Source organism: Rhincodon typus, chromosome 3 (genome assembly GCF_021869965.1).
Source record: "Rhincodon typus isolate 14 chromosome 3, sRhiTyp1.1, whole genome shotgun sequence".
Classification (NCBI taxonomy): Eukaryota; Metazoa; Chordata; class Chondrichthyes; order Orectolobiformes; family Rhincodontidae; genus Rhincodon; species Rhincodon typus.
The window spans coordinates 114533626-114552243 of record NC_063334.1 but is presented as its reverse complement, the minus strand read 5'-3'; the positions used below and the strand labels follow the sequence as shown (position 1 = coordinate 114552243).

The 18618-nt window shown below is 42.0% G+C and overlaps 1 protein-coding gene across 1 annotated transcript in view; it reads right to left on the bottom strand.

Annotated features, from left to right (window-relative positions):
* The window catches only part of glra3 (glycine receptor, alpha 3), a 154734-nt gene that overhangs the window by 119405 nt on the left and 16711 nt on the right, over positions 1-18618 (bottom strand). The window contains exon 2 of the mRNA XM_048594971.1: positions 862-989. Within this exon, the coding sequence (XP_048450928.1) occupies positions 862-940 (79 nt within the window). The 5' untranslated portion in view covers positions 941-989. The remainder of the gene's footprint in view (positions 1-861; positions 990-18618) is intronic.

Below are 18618 nucleotides of genomic sequence, written 5' to 3'. Positions count from 1 at the left end.
ACCTCTACCATCTTGAAGGACAAAGGCAACAAGCGCATAGAAGTGCCACTAACTGCAAATTCCCTGCCAAGTCACACACCATCCTGGCTTGGAACTGTTAAAAAAAAATGAAAGAACTGTGGATAATGTAAATCAGGAACAAAAGCAGAAGTTGCTGGAAAAGTTCAGCAGGTCTGGCAGCACCTGTGAAGAAAAAATCAGAGCTAATGCTTCAGGTCTGGTGACACTGGACCTGAAACATTAACTCTGATTTTTTCTTCACAGATGCTGCCAGACCTGCTGAGCTTTTCCAGCAACTTCTGTTTTTGGAACTGTGTTTGCTGTTCCTACACTTTCAAGTGGCTCAAAATCTTAGAATTCCCTTCCTTTTTACACTGTGGTGCAAACACCTCATAGACTACAGTGAGCATTAAGTCCATGTCGTGCCAACATTGTTCAAGCCCCATAAGCATTAAATGAAAGGACTGAGAGATCTGTTTCCACATTGTGGCTTCTGAGTATCACTCTGAGAGGATGGCCTCTATGAAGCATTTTAAACACATTTACAGAGGAAGCCATAGTCACTCACGTTTAACTTCTGTTTCTAGGCTGATTGTTTTCTGCATTTTGCATTTTAAGCAAAAGAATGGGGCTGCCAATCTTTCAGAGCTGGATGGCCTCCTATCTGTCCCTCCGCCCACCCCAACATAAGCTATCCAATATTCTTAATTAGTCCGGGGTCTGCCAGGAGTCGCTTACAGTATCCCAATACCAGCATCTCCAGCTTCCAGCCCCCTGGTATCCGGGTGCCTACCCAAAGGGGAAAATACAGCCCCAAAGTCTTTAAACCCACTTTTCAAGAGCAAAATGCAGTGCAAATACCTTTAAAATTGGGTCTAATTCTTGCGTCGTACCCTGATGTCCGTCCCATCAATTTGTCCAGAAAGTCAGATGGAGACATTGCCGGAGCACGAGACCTAGAGCCTTCTATTTCTTTAGTTGTCACCAAGCTGCAAGCAAACACATAGATCTGATATAAATAAGGACACAAGTAGCAATGAATGAAAATGTTACAAATACCAATTTATCTATGGGATTTAGCAGTCTGAAAAGAAAAGTGAATGATTTTAATTGTACTGGATACAGTCATGTTTGCGAGAGGGGTTAAGGTTTCAAGTATCAAAGATTAAAGCCTTGCTTTTCTTGCTTAAGAGGATTTTCAGGAATTGATGAGTGCGCATGTTGCATCCCACATCATTACCAATTAGACACAGCCAACTGTGCAGGCAATGAGAAAAGAGAAAGAGAATAAAAGAGTGAACAGTGTTGTATTTGCACTTCACCTTTTATCACTTTAAGAAGTGGAAAGCATTTTGCAGCTAATGATGTACTTTTGATGCCCAGTCACTGTTGTCAGATCAGTGGAGTTCATCTGATAGCTTGGTGAATTAAGTCAAAGCAATGCCCATTAGGATAGCCCCAGATTACATTCCCAGTGTGTGCTGAGTTCACGCAATTTCAGATAGTACTTTCAGTAGGATTGGTACAGTTGGCCTCAGTGCCTTGGAGTTATTGCATCAAAAATAATACCTCTTGCTAACTCCTTAGTATTTGTCAACTTCTCTTGATGCTGGTATAGGTTGCTATTTGGCTGCAATTTCTCCTTCCCTCCCCTATCTCACTGGTCAACATTCATATTGTCGGCAAGCACCAGAAGTGACCAAATCCTGAAGCCAGTTTCCCAACCTTATTTTAGATCATCCAGGCTCCTTTTTTAAGCACGGTGAGCCAATGTGCCAATGTGATGAGACTCGGGACTCGCTTTGGTGGGTGTTTGAACTATATCTCTAGCCTTCACAGGGACCTAGCAAAGGTAGGCTTATTAAGACCATGCCAGTGGCAAATAGAAGTGGTGGTCGCCAATCTGTCCAAATGACATAGTGATCTAGACACCTTAAAAGGTAATTTAATTTATTTTAATCATTTGCAGATTGTGCAGTTGTGGTCAGATCCAACTCACTCCTGACCATCCAACTGAAAAGTTCTGGCTTTCATCAGGCTTTTGCAGACTTGTGAAATTGGCATCTAGAGTCTAAAGCTAAGGTTCATTAATGTATAAAAAAAAAACCATGGACACTGGAAGCTCTAACCAAAAACAGAAAATACCCAATGGCACCTGTCGAGAGAGAACAGTGTTATTGTTTCATGTCTGTGGCCTTTCATCCGAATCATTCATTAACATAAGTAATAAATCGAGAAAGAAATTCAGAGGAAACGTTTTTATCGAGAGGGTGATTAAAATGTGGGACTCACTAACACAAGGAGGCAATCAGCAGAGATGCAGCTAAGGGGAAGCAAATGGTGGAGAAATGTATAGAAGGATATTCAGATAGAATTTGATGAAGTAGTTTAGGAGGACGATAACCATCAGATTTGACAGGGTGAGCTAAATGACTTGTTTCTGAGCTGTAAATTCGAAGTGTCAAGCACAGTGGAATGTAAATCATCCCTCAGTGTATTTCTGCAAAGATCAATACAGAAAGGAAATGGAGTATTCAGAGCTCTCCTGGATGAGTAAAGCCACAGTAACTTTCGAGAGCATTGGCACCATCAAGGTAAAAACAATTCCCTTTATCAGCAGAACAACGTCTGAATCCACTATTGAGTACTAATATACTCAATTATATTGAATATAACATATTCCTCCACCACTGACATACATTGGCAGCAGTACGTTAGCTCTATGGGATTAAATATAGATTGCATCAGCAGCACTTTCTAGTCTCTATCACCAAGAAACACAAGAACAGCAAAATCACTATGTCAACTGGACATTCCCCATCAATCCTTTATTACAGGCAAAATTCTGTGGATGCTGGAGATCTGAAATAGAACACAAAGTGTTGGTGAAACCCCTGAGGACTGGCAGCTGCTGTGGAGAGAGAAAAACAGTTAACACTCTGAGTCTAATGGTTTTTCTTTGGAACTGAAGTCACAAAAAGTTCAGATTTCAGTTCCGGAGAAGACTTGAAATCTGCTTGTTTCTCCACAGCAGCTGCCAGACATGATGACTTTCTCTAACACAGTCCTGAAGAAGGGTAATATCCGAAACGCTGACTGCTCCTTTCCTCCAGATGCTGTCTGGTCTGTCGTGTTCTTCCAGCCTCCTGTTTGTCCACTTTGGATTCCAGCATCTGCAGTTTTTTTTTGGCTCTAACCGATAACAAAATACAATGCTTTTCTGTGTTCCCACATCCCATAAATAAATGTTTTAAATTGTTGCATTATACAAAGAGTTTGGTTATTAATTTTAATGGGCACAAAATGATGGGTTCCAGATTATAATTTCAGAGCTAGAAAAACCACAAAAGAAAATCTGCCCTGGTAAATAAATCAATCGAAAGATCTTGCATTTAAGAAGCACCTGTCACAACCACAAGTTGGTTCAATCTTTGACAGTCAATGAAACATTTTTTAAGTGGAGTTGCTGTTGCAATGTGGAAGACACAATAATTTTGTTTTTTTCCATGGGAGTGGGCGTTACGGGAAACATTTATTGCATATCCCTAATTGTCCTTGACCTGAGTGGCTCGCTAATCCATTTCAGAAGACAGTGAAGAAACAATCACATCGCTGTTGTTCTGAAATCACAGGAGGGCAGACTACAAAAGGATAGTAGAGTCTTTTGCCAGATCATTGAATGCAATGTTTTTATCTTTTAATGATACCTTAATGGTCACCATTACTGAAACTAGATTTCAATTCAGATTTTATTAACTGAATTTAATTATCACTACCTACCATGGTGGAATTTGAATCCACATCCTTAAAGTGCTAAGCCTGGGGCTCTGTATTACTAATCCAGTCACATTGCCACTGCACCCCCATCTTCCCCAAGGTTGCCTGCGCAAGATCCTTCCAATCCCCTGGGAAGACATATGCACCAACAGCAGCGTCTTTGACCAGGCCAACATCACTAGCATCGAGGCACTAACCACCCTTGATTGGCTACAATGGGCTGAGCATGTCGTCTGCATGACCGACACGAGACTCCCCCGAGCAGGTGCTCTACTCCCAGCTTCGAAATGGCAGGTGAGCCCCAGGTGGATAGAGAAAGCGCTACCCTCAAGGTCTCATTGGTGAAGAGCAACTTCCCACAGACACCTGGGAATCGCTGGCCCAAGACTGTCCAAAGCTGAGGAGAAGCATCCAGGAAAACGCCGAGGACCTGGAGACTTGCTGTCAGGAAGCCAGGTGAAAACAGCGTAAGGAGTGTGCTGTCACACTATCCTCGCCCCTTCCCACGACCACTTTCTGTCCCAAGTGGGGCAGAGCCTGTGGTAGCTGCATCTACGTGTACAGCCAGCTACACAATCACACTGAGGGTGGAAGAAAGTCATCGTCATCTGTGAGGGACCGCCAATGATGATGATGATTGTCCCCAAAATAGACTTGCACAAAGCAAGATCCCAAAGCCAACAACAGTTCAGATCAAGATGTCCAGGTGCTTTGTTTGGTGACATAGGCTGGGGGACGACTGTTCAGATACAACACTTAGGAGAAATTCCCACCTTTCATTTGGAATAGGATCATAAGGAATTTGAAATTGATCTGGGAAGAGAATTAATTTCTTGCCTCGAAAAGCCTTATATGAAAATGGTATCAGTCTCATATACCTGACAATATAGGACCGTGTGACTCACATGCACACTTTAATTGTAAAAAATGTACTTTTGCGAACAATGCATGCACACAGAAACTAGCAAGGTCATTTTTAAGATAAAGACAAGAAATAGAATTTAGTAAGGGGAATATTCACATTGGTAGACTGACAGTGAATATATTGGTTTATTTATAATATTTATACATCAATGAACCTTTTACTTTTTAAATGGCTTTGCTCTTTGTTTCTGTGCCTTGCACTGCACGCACCACTCAAACAGAAATCCTCCAGTCCAATTAAAGGATTTGTTTAAATATTGAATTTGAATTTAAAGAGTTGGAAGGGGAGGGAAGTTTATTGAAGAAGCTCACTTCTCAGTATAGTATCCTTGAAGTGACTTTAGTCTATCTGGTTGATTCATTCCATTGATTTTTTTTTTTGATTTGTCTGTTTTTTTAATGTCCGAATCTGCCTGTTCAAATCTTTCAGCACTTAGTGTGTTCGCAGTCTATAATATAGACATTTACTGCCTTGCCAGTTCGGTGAATAACTAAACACACAGATCAAGACACCTCAGGTTTGGTTTTGTAAGAATATAAGAAATAGGAGTTGGATTGGGCTCCTACACAAAATAAAGTTTACAGTGTTCTAGGTTTCATTAATAGGGCTACAGAGTACAGGAGCAAAGAGGTCATATATTGAGACACACACAAACAGAAATTGAGGGAGAACCACAGTTCTGAAGAAGGGGTCATTAGACCTGGAATGTTAACTCAGTTTCTCTCCACAGATGTTGCCAGACCCGTTGAGTTTCTCCAGCAATTTCTGTTTTTGTGTGTTTGATTTGTAGTTCTTTGTTTTATGTTAAAGGTTATATTGAGCTTGTGTGAGACACCAGTGGAGCAAAAGATGAGGAATTTTCCTGGGACACACACAAGTGCCGGGGGTGGGGGGGGCGGGGTTCATATCTTTTTGCAAAATAATGTAATACTCCTGCTTCATTTTGCCTAAACCTTCAAAAATAACTTTGGAAATTCTTGCGGAAATTCTCTCCTGTTTCATAGCTGCATCCATTCTGTAAAGGAAACCTCAATGAATACATGTATTTCTGCTCTCCAATGAAGCATTCTGATTCTACAGCATGTATAGTGTCTCATTGACATTTCATCCTCTTGTGGCTACATGGTGTTTCATGGTGATTTGCCCAGAAACCCGAAGATCTGTGCCTCCTGGACTATGGAGTTTTATGTTAGTTGGTTCTGACTTTCAGACTTCAAACATGGCAAGCTGTCTGCCTTGAAACAACTGCTCCTATGTCAATTTCAAATTCTGTCTCAAAGCCTTATGCTTAAAGATTCAGAATCTGCGTTGACTGTCTTTGAGCTCCCCGAGAAATGTTGCCTTCAACTTTTATTCTGCAACATTAGTTCTTTGAATTTTCTCATTATTGTATGATTTCCATTCCTCAGAAATTCCTCCTTTTGAAGGACTTTACCTTTGTTTTTGAGGTGATGAATGTGCTGGTAACTTACAATATTCTTTGAAAGGACTTTTTATGGGGACTCCTGGCTGCAGCATGCCTGAAAAGTGAACTGTTCGTGTTGTCATTGCTGTTTCCGGAACTGGGAAACCTGGGACACTTTGCACAGACATTGCAGAAGCCCTGGAGCTGTGTTTGAAGAATGCCTGACACAGAAGATGAACTCTACTTATGCAATTTCATTTTATTCTTTTTGTAACTCAAGATAGCACCAGTTTGTGGTGACAAAAAGCTTTTCACTGTATCTTTCTAGATATGTGACAATAAACAAACAACTCAGATAACTCAGTCAACTCCAACTGCAAGGCGTTAGTCATCTTTTCAGTTCTGCATGAGCATAGAACCTAACATGGTTGATGATGTTGATCCTGCTGTTCTCACATTTTGGCAACATTCTACATCATGACAATACTATTCTGAGGTCTACCTGTTTGATCATTTCAGAGGTATCCCTTGAAGTACTGAAAGATTTAGAATCCTGACTGCTGCCTGTGTAGTGAATTATTCAAATGTTTCATCTTGTTTGATTAACACAAGTCTGATAAGTACTAATCCCTCACAAGATGACTATTCATTCTCTAATTAATTCATTCTTCAAAGCTCTGTACCTGCAACATCCTGTCAGATGACATTTATTTGTTAAAAGGATTGATTCCCCCAGATGCTGATTAAATCTTGTTTGTTCCACCACTAAATTTCCTTTGGCCCTAAAATGTGTATCATAAGCTTTAATCGATACGTCACACTCTGGAGTGCTTTCTTCCACACATTGTCTCACGAGGGCATCATCAGCTATTGAACCTACAGTATATAGATACATCCTGACTGGATGGCCCTGCTCTGTTGTGTGCCAACCTGAAAACATTCAATTGCACTGAAACTGCCCCTTTCAGAATTCTTACTTCTAGCCTCACTGTGGGCCTTCTGTAACTCCAAAAGGTTGAGGTAATGGTGAGATCTGTAATAGAGCTGGCCTCCCACAGATTAATGTGCTTGACTGAATCGGGTACGTACTTGGGCCGCTTCTTCTCACTGCCAAAGTGTTCTGGTTCTCCCATTTTACTCTCGGGAGTATTAACGGATCATGGCTTGGCTGAGAAGATTTCTGAGGTTTCTTTTCCTGCCCTTTGATGTCCTCTTGCTCCGTGACTCTGCATTCAAAGTGTACTTAGCTTCTTTCGCAGCTCCTAGAGCCCTCTCCTTTGCTAGCTTTTTATTTTCAAAGTATTCTGAGGTTCTGTCCTGCCTTTGGAGTCTTTCCTTTTCGGCTATGTCCCTTGGGTACTGTTTGCATTTCAAATCCTGGCACTGTTTTCTTTTAACCACCAGCTGCTACCATCTTATGCTCAGTGTCTAGGCAACTGAAGGCACAACTGCCAATGGTGGATAAATTATCTCTAAGAATGGACAAGAGGCCAGAATTAGAGCAGCACAGGTGTCTCGGAGCTGGAAGAAAGATATGGAAGTGTAGAGCAGTGGAGAAATTTGGAATCAAGGATGCGTATCTAAAAGTCAATGCATAACTTGACTGGGAGCCAATCTAATTCAGTGAACACTAGAGTGATAGAGTGGCAGGACTTCCTTTGAGATAAGTCCGAGGTGATTGAGTTCTGGATGACCTCAGGTCTCTAGACAGTAGAATGTGGGATATCAAGATATGAATGAGGGTGTTGTCCATGCTTTAGACAACTTGACCAGTTTATGTATTTATCCCAAGCACTCTTGTCGGCAAGATCGACAAAGGGACACAGAATTTGGTTTCTGGCTCAACTTGATATTATAAACAAAATTTTCTTTATTAAAAACAGCATGCATTTCCCAAATTCCACCCATACTTACTCTCTATGTAGCTATTTCGTTCTGAGAAAGGATATTACCCAAAATGATCCATGTGTCTGAGCTGGGCCGTTGGAATCTCCTCCTTCTCTGATGAGGGGTTGTCTCTCTTCCATGAAAGTGGCCCCCCCCAGGTCAGGCCAAATCTTCTCCTAGGTCTTCTCGTGTGGTCACACAGTCTTCTGCCACAAGTCTTGTTGTGAGTCTTCACTGAGCGGGTGGCTTCTAGTGTGAGTTTTATCCCCCTTACCCCAGACCTTCCTGAATGCTCTGTGGCCTTTGGCCGACAGGGTCATGAGTGGGGTTCAAAGCATCCAATGGGGTCGCACCAAAACTGTTCACTGTTGCCATGCTGGGTAGGTGAAAGTACACATGCAAGCACTGACTGATGTATACTTTGTCTATGTAGAACCCTAGGGCTGGCTGTAACTGGCTCCCCCTGACCTTTTGTGACCTCTTTGACCTTGGTTTCCACTCTTCTCTGCAGCCAATAGCTGCTGGCTGCTGTTTCACTTATTTTGGCCAATTTTCTCCGGATTTCTCCATCTGTGGGTAAAGTTAGAATGCCCAATTTTGGAGCCATGGTCACTTGACCATAAGGGCTCAGCAGCAGGTGGGCTGAGACAGGAGTGAAGCCACATGATGTTATGCAGGTGGAGAGAGTCAGTCTTAGAGGTGGCATGAATATGTTGTCAGATGGTCTAGTGGTTCTATCGCTGGACTGTTAATTTAAAGAACCTGATAACATTCTGGGGACCCGGGTTCAAATCCCCCCAGGACAGATGGTGGAATTTGAATTCAATAAAATATATGGAATTAAGAATCTAATGATGACTATGAATCTATTGTCGATTGTCGGAAAAATCCATCTGGTTCACTAATGCCCTTTAGGGAAGGAAACTGCCATCCTTACCTGGTCTGGCCTACATGTGACTCCAGACCCACAGCAATGTGGCTGACTCTTAACTACCTTCGAGGCAATTAGGGATGGGCAATAAATGCTGCCTGGCCAACAACACCCTCAGTCTGTTAATGACTAAAAATAAAATCTCAGTCTCACACGTGACAAAAAATTGTGAACAGACTGAATTAATCTCACAGAGCAGTCAGGAAGAACAATGGAATCGATTGTGATGGATTTGAGTTTGATGGCTTCCTTTATAAAATTGGTATGATATTTTGTTTATGTTTTTAATTCTGTCACACTTTGTCTTTCTGAAAATTGCTGAATCATTCAGATTAGATGGTGAATAATCTCATTGTAGGTCTCTTCTAGTTTTTCGCAAAGTAGACCTCACAGCTGTCCTTTTTCTGTACAGATATAGCCCGTTCTCTGTTCTTGTTTCTTTACCATTTGCTCAGTGAACTGGATGATGATGATATCCCCTCTGATATTTCAGGTCTGAGGAAACACCTGGTTTCTCCACTGGGCCTCGACATAACAGCTGAGGTTTGCTGATTCTCATATGTTTCTGTCGTTAAGAAATCTCACTTGCAACCAAAGTCTTTGAGTTGTTGCTATTTCTCTCGGTGAATCCTTTGAGGTTTCTAGGTGAGCATTGTGTTGATCTTCTCAGGCTTGAAGAAGCATTTGACAAACAATCAGTTGCCCAGATGCAGCCAACGGGAAGTGAACTTGTGAAAGAGATTTTTTCTTCATCGATTGCATTTACAAATAGCACAGAATGAAAACGTCAAAATTGAATCCATTTCTCCAGAAGCATCGGACAGTCTTTATGTTTTTAAAGTTGTTTCTTAAATTATTTTTGTTGAGAATTTAATGAGGCAGTGAGTGAAGGAAGACGCTTTATGCAACACTGAGAGTGGTCGAGCATGTACTTTGTTGGAAAGTGGCTAAAGTCATGGAGATAGAGTGAGTGTAAGGTTTTGGATAGAAGATGGTAGAACTTGCACTTGCATTCACTGGATAAAATATCATGAAAATTCACGGTTAAGATTCAGGGTTCATATTTGTTGTTGCAGTGGTATCTCTGCTACAGTGGTTTCTGTGCCGAGTTCCCCTGCTTTCTAAGGGGCCAGGTAAGGACAAAGGGCTGAATGTTACTTTCTCCTGACTGAGTATCAGTTTCATTGACTTTCATTGAGGATATCTCTACGGGAGGCCTAGTATGTTTGTTCACTGGATCTGACCAATCTCTCTTCATTAGCAACCTACCCTCCCCTTATGGTATCCCTGTTGTCCAATTTAGCCCCATTCTACCATTCATTCTACCTGGAACAACTCACCGCAGCTGGGGTATCCTGGAATGGATTGGCTTCCCTGGCACTGGCATGATCTTTAAAAGGCCCATTTTGCACTCGGACAAGCACTGTTCATCCGGGGATGCCCTGCATGGCTCCTGACATTTTCCCCGGAAGTGGCAGACAAGGGAAAATTGGTGCCCTGCTTTGCAGGCCCGTTGGATGGGGTGGTGCAGTGGTGGGACTTCCTATTCCCCCAGGGCCAGCATGAGAGACTACAGCACCAATCCATGCCATCCTGGTCCAAGGTTGCCACCTGGGTCAGTGCAGTTTCAGCCTGGGAAAGAATCCCAGCAGTGTTGGGAGAAATTCAATGGCCTTCTTCACTCTTAACAGTGCAAGTGTTACCATCGTCTTTTCAAAAACCTTACACTCACTCTATCTCTGTGACTTTAGCCACTTTCCTACGAAGAACATGCTCTACCACTCTCAAGTTGCGTAAAACATCTACCTTCACTCACTGCCATCCACCCAATCCCCTGAAACCACTAACCCTGTATGCCCTCTGCACGATCTACTCACCTGCTCAGAAAATCTTCCCAAATGCACCAAAACTAAGAGCCCTGCCACCCAATTCCAGCTCCCTTAATATCTGCCTCTCTCTCATTTAATGAAGAAAACAGCCCACCATAAGGTCGAAAGAATCAAAACAGGAGCAAAAGATGAGCTGAATCCTCAGTGTTCAGTTTGCTTGCAGTGGGTAGTAAATATTGCATCATATCAGAAAAGGATTCAAAATTACACTACACCTTATCCCTCAGCAATTTCCTTACAAACATCTAAACCACAGTGAAGGCTATCACCTTCTTTACACTAGGGTTTCTTGCTCAGATGCGGGATACTACGGCTGTGCAGTCAAATTTTTTCTCTTTATCTGGGTTCTTTCCTGAGTGACCTCAAACGAACATGTGAACTGCACTAAACTAAACTATTACTTTAATTTCAAAACAACCACATGAGCTCTCTAAAGCAATGTCTAGTAGTCCTTTACCCTTTGGCATACGCTATTCCCAGACTGTCTGAGTTTATTATTTGTTCTGCCTTTTGCTGTCTGGTGATGGATCCATATTGCCAAGCAACAGAAGTTTTTTTTTCTCTCTCTATATATTTTCAAATGTACTGAACTGTTCACCTCAAAATCTCAATAAAATGCTTGGAACAAGACAAACCTCCAAAGTTCAAAATGAATTATGGTTGTAGCACTAAACTTCAATGAAACAACCTCAGATTTTTGGTGTAAAATCTTTCTTTCGTTCACAGAAATGAACAGATTATGGCCAATTTTGAATAACAGTTCCTGCAGACTCATTTGACATGTGGACTACAAAATGTTCCAGAGTTGGCGCTAAACTCAAAATCTCTCTTTCCGTAGTAGAATATTTTTGCTGGGTGACACGGTGCCTCAGTGGTTAGCATTGCTGTCTCACAGTGCCAGGGACGCGGGTTTGATTCCACTGTCAGGGGACTGTCTGTGTGGAGTTTGCACATTCTCCTCATGTCTGCGTGGGTTTCCTCCAGGTGCTCTGGTTTCCTCCCACAGTCCGAAGATGTGCCGGTCAGGTGCATAGGCCATGCTAAATTGCCCATAGTATTCAGGGATGTGCAGATTAGGTGGGTTATAGGGGGATGGCTCTGTGGGTCAGTGTGAACTTGTTGGGCTGAAGGGCCTGTTTTCACACTGTAGGGATTCTATGGAAAAAACAGCTTGTGAGAAAAGTAACTAAATGGCTGATCATTCTCTATTTCATTGTCCTGCAATAAAACTGCACAATATTAACCATTTCCATCATGAACTTGATCTCTTTCCTCACTTGAGATACCTTCTCTGGATTGAGTTGCTAAGAATATTCCTTTATGTGTGACACATCTCCTACTTGAACATCATGTTTGACTGAAGATGCTGTTCTGATCTATTCAAATAAATATAATTCTGAAATAACTTTCATAAGTTATCGATCTTAGTAGGGTAATAGGTCGGCACTACATCGTGGGCCGAAGGGCCTGTACTGTTCTATGTTCTATGTTCTAAGTCATAGAATCATAGAATTTTACTGTACAAAAGAAAGCCACTTGACCCATTGTGTCTGCATCAGCTCCTGAAAGAGCTCCCCAGCTAGTCCCATTCTCAAAGCCCTATCTCCATAGCCTTCTAAATTCATCACTTCAGTCACCGATAGACTGAAGTGATATGGCATATTATTACATCTAACGTCTTAAACACCTTCAGATTATCCAGAAGATGACCAAATAATAAGGAGAAAGATAATAAACTTCAAGGCCAAACCAGCAAGTAATGAAAGTTGGAGCTTTGTAAATATGTAAATTGAAGAAAGAAGCCACAATGAACTTAGACCTCTTAGAGAATGAGGCTGGGGAAAATAAAAATGGAGAACCATGAAATGGCAGGAGAGTTGAATGAATATTATGTATCAGTCTTCACAGTAGAGGATATCAATAGCATTCCAAAACACAAAATAATCAAGGGCGAAGAGGGGGAATGGGGGGAAAACAAATAAAAGCAATAAGTACTACTAAGGAAAAGAATACAATGGAAACTAATGGGGCTAAAAGCTGATAAGTCCCCTGGAGCTTAAATAAAAAGAGAAAGTGCTGGAGAAACATAACGGGTCTTGTGGCACCTGTGGAATGACAAGCAAAGCTAACATTTTGAGTCTGATGTGACTCTTCATCGGAACTAAAAGGGGCTGGGAAATGATGTGTTTAATGCTGTTGACAAAGGGGGAGGATGAGGGAGTAGAACAGACGGTGATGGGTGAAGGTTCCAAGAGCAAAAGACAAAGGGAGTGCTAATCGTAATAGAGGAAAGTTACAAATGCAAGAGAAGTACTAATGATGGTGTGAATAGTTGAAAATAGGTCAGCTCCACTAAAAATGTTGTCAGTGCCCATGGCCTTTGCCCTCAACCCTTTCTTGATGTCACCAACAATGAACTGAGTTCACTGAAGTTTGGCTTTTGTGTTGCTAGGCACCTCATGGTGAAAAGCTTAACTTAGCGTTGTTATCAAACATAAGCATATGGTTGTGTGATCCTCCAATCATAATTTATAGATCTCATGAAAAGCCAAGTACCCTTACTTCCTATCCAAGCCTCCAATATCAGTCACTTTGATTTCCATAAGCCACCTTTGCAATGGAGATTTGTTGAATTTCTCCTGGAAATCTATGCAGGTAACATGGAATAAATTTTGTTTCTCAAACAGATTTGTTAGATCATCACAAGTTTATTGGATATAACTTAACCTTTCCAAATTCATGTGCGCTTTCTCCGAGCAGTTCAAATTTGTTGAAACACTGGGTCACTTTGTCCCCAGTTTGCAGGTTGCAGTAATTTTCCCGCAACTGACATTAGAAATATGAGTTTATAATTTTCCCATTAGCCTTCTTAAGTAATGCATGTCATTGGCAGATTTCCAAATAATAGGAAAATGTCTGAGTTTTGGAATACAATAACGACCATGCATCAGGATTTTCTTCACCAACATCATTTCAAAGCTTCAGGGAGAGGACAGCAGATTCCTGGAGGGTTGTCCATTTTTAGTCTTGTTAATTTCTGTAACAAAGTTTGTGTTGAACCTAACCTTGATTTATTTTCATGTTTCATCTTATCTCTGAAACTTGCTATGAAGACCAATATATCTAACCAGTAGGCTTAACACTTTTAATTTCCAATTAATAGACTCAATTAATAAGGAGACCACATTGCCCTCTTTCTCCTACTTGGTTGAATTTGATTGAAGCAGAGGATTCCAGCATACGCCCCATTTATGAAGAAGGGTCCCGACCCGAAACATCAGCTTTCCTGCTCCTCTGATGCTGCCTGGCCTGCTGTGTTCCTCCAGTTCCAAACTGTGTTATCTCAGACTCCAGCAACGGCAGTGCTTACTATCTCAGGGTGTGCTCCCCTGTGCTTTGCCCTTATTTGGCTTGAGGCAGGAGCAATGGTCACAAGCAGCACCCAGGGAGCCTTCCACAGGAGAGGAACCAGGAACTCATAGCAAGGTGAGTCTGGATGGTATCTGGGCCAAGCTGGCAAGGAGGAGGCCAGGATCCACAGGGTCAGTGGAGACGAATTACACAAAGATGATGCTGTAAACCTTGAGGGTGCCTCCTTTGGGCACAAGATCTCCAAATGGGAGGTCCCATCACCTGGCAGCTTAAGTATTTGGCACCAGTCTCTCCATTGTCAGCAAAATTCCAGTGGGGCAGAGAGGAGGCTGTCGTGTGTTCATTAATTGGTTGATTAAGGGACTCAATTCATCCAGAAGTGAGTGAAGTGCCTAACACCTTCTCCAACATGGGTACAATACCGGTGGCAGCTTAGATGGGTGGGAGGGACGCAATGGTGCCGCCATTGCACCCAAATTTACACGTCACCCCCAACCATCCCATCCTGAAGACAGCTGAGGGAGCCTAAAATCAGCCCTAATAAATCTGGTCTCCTGACAGGAACGCCGATTTTGAATGCCCATTCAGTAACACTGCTTGACACAAGCTTTAATTCACACTGAATATATCGTTAAGTATGTTTCACTGGGGATAATTCGACTAAATACTAATGTAGATTATCAGTAAAAATTGCTGTCTGATTTCTACTTCTGATTTCCTTCAGAAACAATGTCACATATTTAATTACAGATCAGCATCACAGTTCTGCATTACTTGCGGATTGAAATATCAATACGCTGCTTGGTTAGTAGAAGCAGAAATTGAAGCTTAACAAGTGAAGTGACAGTTAGACAAGTGATATTCTGGAAGTGAAAAAGACATACAGTTAGTATTATTGACTGACCTAATAAAGAGCTATCGTTGTTCTATTTTTCTTGACACTATTATCTCTCATTTATTTACATATTTTTACTTTCTGCTTTGAAGATGTAGACAATTAGATTGAAACACTGGCAAGATTCATTTTGAGCAAGACATTAAACATCATTCTCATTATTTCCCTCATGAAAGATGATGTTAACATAATCATAGAAGCATAGAATTATGAGAAGACTGCAAGACAAGGCAATTTCATTAATCAATTCTATAGTTTTCAAGATATCATCTCGTTCGCTCCCCCAGTAATTGTTTCACCTTCAAGTTTCTCTCGAATTCCATTTTGAAAATGACTGTTGAACTTGTATCCACTGTTCAATCAGACAGAGCATTGCAAATCCTAACCAACTGTTGTATAAAGAAACCTTGTCCATAGCTATGCCTATTGTTATGTTGTACACCTTAAATCGCTGCCCTGTTATCTCCATGCCGCCACAACATGGTAAACAGTTTCATTTTATTGACTCGTATCTAATTCCTTCATTAAATGCCTCCATCAAATCTGAAATGGCTTATCAAGCCACTTAGATATGAACAAGAAAACCTGGCCTTGCTAGCAATGTCAAGGTCACACAAATAAATGAATGAAAAACAGATGAAGCCTGCTTTAACACTGCAGTAAACATGCTTAATATTGATACCTAGAATGTTCTCACTACTGTTTAGTTGACAGAGGTTTATAGTTAGCAAAAAAATCCAAAATCCTCCACAGAAGCAAAGAAAATAGGAACAGGAGTCACCCATTTGCCCTTCAAGCCTTGTTCCCAGTTTCACCATTCAACATGATCTTGACTCGTCATTCAACTCAATATCCTGTTCCCACTTCCCCCATACCCTTTGCTTAGCCCAAAGAATGATACTCCTTCTTGAAAACATTCAATGTTGTGGCCTCCACCGCTTTCTGTAGCAGAAACATATTGGCTCCTATGTAGATAGAATGAAAATGATCAATGGTTAGCTGAAATACAAAGGCAACAATGTAACAATTTTATTGCTAGTTATGGAGTCTCCGGCACAAATTTTCACTTTCGCCCTTCAACTGTGGAACATGATGAAATTCCTTCACACAAACAGGATGAAGTTCAGGATGGTTCTGCAGCAGATAAGAAAACTGACAGCGACCTAGGACCTGTTTCTCGTGGGCCTTTGTTTAATTCCAGTCAAGTTTTAAATTTCCTTTTATAGTGATGGATTATCATTGACCTGAACTTTAACTGTTTCCCTCTGCACTGATGCTGCCTGATTTGGTGAGAATATCCAGTATTTTAGGTTCTTGTGACAAACGGGATGGTCTACACCTGAACCAGAGGGGTACCAATATCCTGGGGGGGAAATTTGCTAATGCTCTTCGGGAGGGTTTAAACTAATTCAACAGGGGGGTGGGAACCTGAATTGTAGCTCCAGTGTACAGGAGGTTGAGAGTAGTGAGGTCATAAATAAGGTTTCAAGGTTGCAGGAGTGTACCGGCAGGCATGAAGGTGGTTTGAAGTGTGTCTACTTCAATGCCAGAAGCATCCGGAATAAGGTGGGTGAACTTGCAGCATGGGTTGGTACCTGGGACTTTGATGTTGTGGCCATTTCGGAGACATGGATAGAGCAGGGACAGGAATGGTTGTTGCAGGTTCCGGGGTTTAGATGTTTCAGTAAGATCAGGGAAGGTGGTAAAAGAGGGGGAGGTGTGGCATTGTTAGTCAAGGACAGTATTACGGTGGCAGAAAGGACGTTTGATGACAACTCGTCTACTGAGGTAGTATGGGGTGAGGTTAGAACCAGGAAAGGAGAGGTCACCCTGTTGGGAGTTTTCTATAGGCCTCCGAAAAGTTCCAGAGATGTCGAGGAAAAGATTGCAAAGATGATTCTGGATAGGAGCGAAAGTAACAGGGTAGTTGTTATGGGGGACTTTAACTTTCCAAATATTGACTGGAAACGCTTTAGTTCGAGTACTTCAGATGGGTCAGTTTTTGTCCAATGTGTGCAGGAGGGTTTCCTGACACAGTATGTAGATAGGCCAACAAGAGGCGAGGCCACATTGGATTTGGTACTGGGTAATGAACCAGGCCAGGTGTTAGATTTGGAGGTAGGAGAGCACTTTGGTGAAAGTGACCACAATTCGGTTACATTTACTTTAGTGATGGAAAGGGATCGGTATATAAAGCAGGGCAAGAGTTATAGCTGGGGGAAAGGCAACTATGAGGCGATGAGGCAAGATTTAGGATGCATAGGATGGAGAAGGAAACTGCAGGGGCTGGGCACAATTGAAATGTGGAGCTTGTTCAAGGAACAGCTACTGCGTGTCCTTGAGAAGTATGTACCTGTCAGGCAGGGAGGAAGTGGTCGAGCGAGGGAACTGTGGTTTACTAAAGAAGTTGAATTTCTTGTCAAGAGGAAGAAGGAGGCTTATGTAGAGATGAGGCGTGAAGGCTCAGTGAGGGCGCTTGAGAGTTACAAGTTAGCCAGGAAGGACCTAAAGAGAGAGCTAAGAAGAGCCAGGAGGGAACATGAGAAGTCTTTAGCAGGTAGGATCAAGGAAAACCCTAAAGCTTTCTATAGGTATGTCAGGAATAAAAGAATGACTAGAGTAAGATTAGGGCCAGTCAAGGACAGTAGTGGGAAGTTGTGCGTGGAGTCTGAAGAGATAGGAGAGGTGCTAAATGAATATTTTTCGTCAGTATTCACACAGGAAAAAGACCATGTAGTCGAGGAGAATACTGAGATACAGTCTATTAGACTAGACGGGATTGAGGTTCATAAGGAGGAGGTGTTAGCAATTCTGGAAGGTGTGAAAATAGATAAGTCCCCTGGGCCGGATGGGATTTATCCTAGGATTCTCTGGGAAGCTACAGAGGAGATTGCAGAGCCTTTGGCTTTGATCTTTATGTCGTCATTGTCTTCAGGAATAGTGCCAGAAGACTGGAGAATAGCAAATGTTGTCCCCTTGTTCAAGAAGGGGAGTAGAGACAACCCTGGTAATTATAGACCAGTGAGCCTTACTTCGGTTGTGGGTAAAGTGTTGGAAAGGATTATAAGAGATAGGATTTATAATCATCGAGAAAGGAATAATTTGATTAGGGATAGTCAACACGGTTTTGTGAAAGGTAGGTCGTGCCTCACAAACCTTATTGAGTTCTTCGAGAAGGTGACCAAACAGGTGGATGAGGGTAAAGCGGTTGATGTGGTGTATATGGATTTCAGTAAAGCGTTTGATAAGGTTCCCCATGGTAGGCTATTGCAGAAAATACGGAGGCATGGGATTGAGGGTGATTTAGCGGTTTGGTCAGAAATTGGCTAGCTGTAAGAAGGCAGAGGGTGGTGGTTGATGGGAAATGTTCATCCTGGAGTTCAGTTACTAGTGGTGTACCTCAAGGATCTGTTTTGGGGCCACTGCTGTTTGTCATTTTTATAAATGACCTGGATGAGGGCGTAGAAGGATGGGTTAGTAAATTTGCGGATGACACCAAAGTCGGTGGAGTTGTGGATAGTGCGGAAGGATGTTGCA